This window comes from Notamacropus eugenii, chromosome 7, assembly GCF_028372415.1.
Source record: "Notamacropus eugenii isolate mMacEug1 chromosome 7, mMacEug1.pri_v2, whole genome shotgun sequence".
NCBI classification, from domain to species: domain Eukaryota; kingdom Metazoa; phylum Chordata; class Mammalia; order Diprotodontia; family Macropodidae; genus Notamacropus; species Notamacropus eugenii.
In genome coordinates, this window is record NC_092878.1 from 170,891,643 (window position 1) to 170,897,642 (window position 6,000).

Sequence of the window (6,000 nt, forward strand, 5' to 3'; positions counted from 1 at the left end):
CCAGAATGCCCTGGTACCGTGACTCCTGGCCTCACCTGTGGGGGTTCAGGGCCTGCTTCCATCCCAGCCCAGGTGTCCATGCTCTCTGTGCTCATCATAGTGGGCTTCACTGCGATGGTGGGCTTGGTGCAGGGGGAGGGGCAGAAGCCCTCCTCCTCTGGAGGGCCCCTTCTGGGGGCCCCAGATTGGCCGTCTGAGGATGACCACAGTAGCTGGTGGTCACTCTGCAAGCAGAAGCAATTCTTGCAGGAGCCCGGCTTCCAGATGTGCTCTACAAACTCACTGCATGCAGACATCTTTGGGAGCCCTGAGGTCAGAGGGGCAGCCTGGTGCATCTTGGCCCTGAGGTGCCTGGGTTCATCCTGGGCTGTGCTCCCCACTAGTGTCTATGTCCTTCCTTGATGTGCTCCCTGAAAAGAAAGGCCAAACATGGACCTGGTCAGTGACCCTTCACCCCCAATATGGATGCTGATTGGATCTGACTGAGAGCTGTGTCCAATCAAAGGGTCTGGGTTCAAATTCCACTCCCTCCCTGGGCCCCAGTGGCCTCTGAAGTCTGTCTCATCTCTAGGACCCTGGGTGTGCCCATAGGCAGATCCCATCCTCTCTCTGGGCCTCAGTTTCTGTCTCTGTAGAATGAGAAAGTTGGACCTAATGGCCTCAAAAGTCCCTCAGAGATCTAAGCCCAGTCCTGCCAGCTCACAGTAGACACTGAACTCAGCTGGGTCAGATGCCTGGCTCTCCCCACCTATCCAGGTGCCCAAGGGCCAGCACACCACTAGAGGGCTGCTGCCAGAACACCCACTTTGCATGTGGGCAAACCACTTCCAGGAGGTGTCCTGGAGCTTGCCCAGGTACCCCAGGAAGGGAGGAGGGGCCTGCCGGTGCTCAGCCCTGCTCACTCTTTGTCTTTGCCATGTACAACACAAGGGTCACCTGGGGGCCTTGAGCCCTCTCCTCTGGCAGCTGGGCTAAATCTGAAGTGCAAGAGATTAGGGACTGACTTGATTAAAGTCAGTGGGCTGTGTGCCTGTGGACAGGACATGAAGTGTACTTATGTGTGTGTGAGAAGACGGTCCCTTCCCTGAAGGAATGCCCAGTTCAGTGGGGGAGTCAGCCTGTCAACTGCTGTGCACCCAGAACACCTGCACAGGATGAACTGTCTGTCAGGGAGGGAGGACTAGGAAAGGCTTCTTCTGGCAGGGATTCTAAGGCGATGAGGAGGGTGGCATTCCTGGCATCAGGCACAGCCAGGGCAAAGGCTTGGAGTCAGGAGATGGAGTATACTGGCAGTGTCACTGAATGCTAGAGCTCAGGGGAGGATCAGAGGGGAAGAAGTCAGGAAAGGGTGTGGAGTGGAGGGGGAGACAGGTCAAGGCTTTGAATGCCAAAGCAGATTTTATCCTTAGTCATAGAAGTGACAGGAAGTTCCTGGAGTGGGAGGGAGGAGAGACAAGGTCAGTCTCTGGTTCTCAAGAAAGCCCTGGGTCAGCTGGCCCTGTCCTCTGATCTACAGGTAGGAGGCGCTGCAGTGGATACAGTATTGGACCTGGAACTGGGAAGTCCTGACTTCAAATGCTGCCCATACTAGCTGTGTGATCCAGGGCAAGTCACTTAAGCTGTTTGCCAGTTTCCTCATCTGTAAAATTGGGATAATAACACCTTCCTCTTGGTGTTACTGGGAGGATCGAATAAGATCCTATGGTAAGGTGCTTAGCACACAGTAGGTGCTTTATAAATGCCAACTATCGTGATTTTTCCCAGTGGCACAGGGCTTGGCAGAGAAAGGCCTTTCTGGGGCCCTCCTCCGTGGCCCTGACACATTCTCCTCCCCAGAGGGCACACACAGCAGACAGAGGGACAGAACCAGCTGCCTCCCTGACCTAGCCTGGCTTCCTCTCCAAGGAAGGCCTTGGGGAAAGGGTTTCCACTCAAGGCCCAGTCCTCTTGAGACTTGGTCCTGCCTTCTTGGAACCCCTGAAGGCAGGGACTGTCCTGGTGCCCAGCATCCTGCATCCTGCGATGACAAGGATGTTCTGGGTAGTCCCATCTCAGACATCTGATACTTGGGTGACCAAGGTAGGCTCAGTGCCTCAGATTCCTCACAGGTAACATGGGAGGCCTCACAGTCCTGCTGCTCAGATGTTAATCCCAATGGCCTTCCTGGGGAGTGCCTGGGTTCCTGCTACAGGTAACCTGTGAAGGCCAGCACCTTGCCAGCCCACATTCCTTACCTCTGAGGAGAGAGGCAGCCTCTGGATTACGCAAGGCCCCCTCGGCACTGAGAGGAGGACAGGGAAGCCACAGGTCTGTAGCTGTGATAAGAGGTTATCGGGGTCTGGGCGGACTTCCGCAGGGGGGTCTCTGTATAGAGGGTTCATTTCTGGCACTAGTGAAGTCAGTGGGAATCATTCAGGCCATCCCATGAGAGAAGGACAGAGGTACTGTCTTGAGGGGACCTCTGGCAGGTAGCACCCGACCAAGTACCCCAGGCCCCAAACCCCAACTCAACCTGAAGTGTCAGGGCCCCTGGTTGGGTCGGGCCAAGCCAGGCCAGTCTGACCAGGAAAGGACTCTCATCTGGGGGAAAAGAGTGTGTGTGTGTGTGTGTGTGTGTGTGTGTGTGTGTGTGTGTGTGTGTGTGTGTGTCTGTGTGTGTGTGTGTGTGTGTGTGTCTGTGTCTGTGTCTGTGTCTGTGTGCTCACCCATGTGTGCCTCTCCTCATCCCCCAGCCTGCTTTTGTGAGTTATGGAGGAAGTGACAGCCTTCCACCAGGGCTGGGGGAGGGACAAGTCAAGTCATGATGGTCCCAAGGGGCTGCAGAGGCTTTTTTCTGCCCTGGTAATCTAATCTCCAGGCAGGAATGCCGTGGAACACCCCTTGCCATCTCACCCAGCAGGATCCCCGCCCCCATTCCCACACCAAAAATAAACAGAAAAATCCTCAGGGTCTCTTATGGCAAATCCCTGGGGTTCAGGGGGAAAAGCCAACCCAGCAGAGGGTCTATTAACAGTTAAAGGCATGTGGCTGGGCCAGTGAGGTCTGGGGGCAAGGCCTCTAGCAGCTCCCCAACGTTGGTGGCCTGCTGGCTACCAGACCAGAGAAAGTCATTGAACCTCTCAGGGTCTCAGTTTCCTCTTTTGTGAAAACGGGCAGACCCAAAGTACAGATCAGAGCAAGCTCAGGAGCAGTGGCCAGGAAGGAGCTACTTACTGACTGGTTCCACAGTCCATCATCCCTCCCTGCCCTTCTCAGGACCCAGTGGAGGCCAGGGGACTCAGAGGCTGCCCCTCCCTACCAGCTGGAGGGAGCCAAAGTCCCATACAGGATGTGGGCTTCCCCCTCACAGAAGACCTTATCTCAAGCCATTTCCACTGGGTCCACTCCCTCCCTACTCCTGCCAAAATGGAGCTGCCAGAGCCCACTGGTAGTTTCCCACTTCCACCCCTTTGCTCCCATGGTCTACCATGCTGTCCTGGACCCCCAGTCGTCCAATCTCTTTCCATCCAGTAAAGCCTTCCTCAAGGGGTCTGCTTCTTCCATGAAACCTTCCTACCCAGTCAGACTACCCTAAATTAGGCCTGGCCCTCCTAACTCCATATTCTGATGTGTCCCTCCTGGTTCTTTTCATTATCTTGGATGTCTCATTATATGCGTTTGTGAATCTTCCTCTTGGACCTACAGCTTGGTCTGCTGGCATTTGTCCAGGGCAAGGGGTTCCGTACACCTCTGGCTGGGCTCAGTGCTTGCAGAACAGATGGGAGCCCGATCGAACAAGATTCAGGACTCAGATGGGAAAACCGAGGCCCAGGGAGGGCGTGGTGGAAAGGCAGTAGGAGGGGGCTAGAGTGCTGGGCTTGGATCCTGGGAGCCCTGGGTTCCAATCCCGTGCTGACATTTCCCAGCTGTGGGAGCTGACCCCTCCTCTTAATTCCCTTCCACTCTCCCTGGGTCTCAGTTTCCTTCTCAGTAAAACGAAGGGGCTGGCCTCTGAATCCCCAGCCTCCTCCAGGGCTCGGACTAGAGCCCGATCTTGGCCTGTGCCCCCTGGCGCTGTTCCCCCCACTCCAGTTCCCTCGCCCTCCTCTGTGTGGAGCCCCGCAGCTGCCTCAGTTTCCCTGCTTGTGCTGGGAACTCCCCCCCGCCCCCGTAAGCCCGGACACTCACCTGCCGCCGCCCCCTAACCCCGGGATCAGTCAAGCCGAGCCAGGACCCCAGCCCCGCAGAGCCCCGGGCCGGGACACGGGGGCATTGTTCCCGGGGCGCGCAGGCGCGCGTGTGCCCGCGTGAGTGTGAGCGCCCAGGGTGGGGGGGAAGCACCCCAAGCGCTGCAGCCTCCAGCACCACCGCGTGCACCGCCCAGCCCCAGACTCCCCGGCCAGCCTGCGTCCCGCCCTGCCCCCTCGGACCCTCCCCGTCCTGGCTCCGCCCCGCCCCCTGCTGTCCCCGCCTCCGGACCGCCCCGATAGGCCCGGCCCCGCCCCCAGGCTCCACCCCGCCCCCAGGCTCCGCCCCGCCCCCTGGCTGCCCCTGGACCGCGTCCTCTTCCTCCCGCACCTCCCTAGGATCCCGCCACTGTGCCCCTCCTCAGTCCCCTTCGCACCAGCAGCCGGGCACGAATCTAGAAGCCTGCTTGGCAGCCCAGACACGGTCCCAGGACAGGCCCCAGCCCAGTTCAGACGGATCCCCCCAACCGTGGTCGTGGCCCCCTGATTCCGGGGCACTGTGCCAGAGCCCACAAGACTCCTCTCTGGCCTCCGCAGAAAGTCAGGGTCCTTCTGGAGAGGTCCTATGGGGAGGTGAGGGGCGCGGCTCGGAGGTCTCCCCCGGCTCCACCATCTTGGAAGGCTGCGACCCCTCGCTCATCCTCCGGCTCCATCATCCCAGAGCCCTAAGGAAGTGTCCCCCGGCCCTGCTAAAGCAGCCAGCCCCCCTCTCCAGTGCAGGGCTCCAGGATTGAAGGGCTGCCCCCCCCAATCCCTTTTGCTGGGACTCATCATTTCAGTGATTCCAGTGATGAAGGTCCTCTCCTTCCTGTGCCTCAGTTTCCTCTCCTGGAAACTGAGGCCATGAGTCTCCATGGCCTTCACAGAGGCCCTCTCCATCTCTGGCTCCGGGATCCTGGGGTCTCACCCAACATATCTACTGGGGGAGGTGGGGGTAGAGTGGAGAGTAACCTCTCTAAGCACATAGAAAAACAGATGTTAGCTAAGGTGTAATGGGGCAAAGGAGACCCCCAAACTAGCCCAGAAAGGCCTCACAGAGCTAGGACCTGGAGGCTAAGCACCTCCCTTTACAGATGGGGAAACTGAGGCTCAGAAATGACAGTGGCTTGTTCAAAGTCACACACAGGATCCTAGGTCGAGGGCTGGGAGGGATGGCATATGCTGTTGAGTCCAAGTTCCTCACTTTTACAGAGGAGGAGACCAAAGATCAGGGAAGGTTGATTGGCTGTCACACAGTTAGTATGAGGGGCAGGATTTGCACCCAGAATGACAGGGGGGAAAAGAAAAACCTTTTAGCTTGAGGGGTTTACCTGAGGGGTTCACTGTCCTGACTCAGCCTTCATCTGCAGCAAAGCCCCAGGCCCAGGCCCTGGTGAGTCATCTCTCTGGGTTCAGTGGCTACCTGGGTCACCTCCCCAACCCTATATAGAAGGGGCCAGCAGAGGGAGGTGATCCTCTTCTCCTTGCCCCTCTTGGGTCTCTGTCCCCTCTTCTCCTGGCCCTTTGGATTTCATCTTGGGCCACTCCCTCACAAGCCATGTGCTTTTCCTGGCGCACCTGAACATCTGGCTGCACTGGGACACTGGATCAGGGTCAGAGGTCCTTCAGCTCTGTTTGGGCCCTTGTCCAAACCCTAACCCTAAATGTGATCTATTCCCCAAATCTAGCCTAGTGCTTAGTACTAGCTATTAAATACCTTAGTAGGTATTTAATAAGTATTTTTTCAATTGAATTAAATATCATTCCTCTACTAAAAAAAAAATTAGATGCTCTC

General features: G+C 57.3%; 1 protein-coding gene across 1 annotated transcript in view; it reads right to left on the reverse strand.

Annotated features, from left to right (window-relative positions):
- The window catches only part of PRAG1 (PEAK1 related, kinase-activating pseudokinase 1), a 48,354-nt gene extending 44,055 nt beyond the window's left edge, over positions 1–4,299 (reverse strand). Inside the window, exons 1-2 of the mRNA XM_072622390.1 lie at positions 4,168–4,299; positions 36–410 (exon numbers count right to left, since the gene is read on the reverse strand). Coding sequence (XP_072478491.1) covers positions 36–335 — 300 coding nt within the window. The 5' untranslated portion in view covers positions 336–410; positions 4,168–4,299. The remainder of the gene's footprint in view (positions 1–35; positions 411–4,167) is intronic.
- Between the last annotated feature and the right edge of the window lie 1,701 nt (positions 4,300–6,000).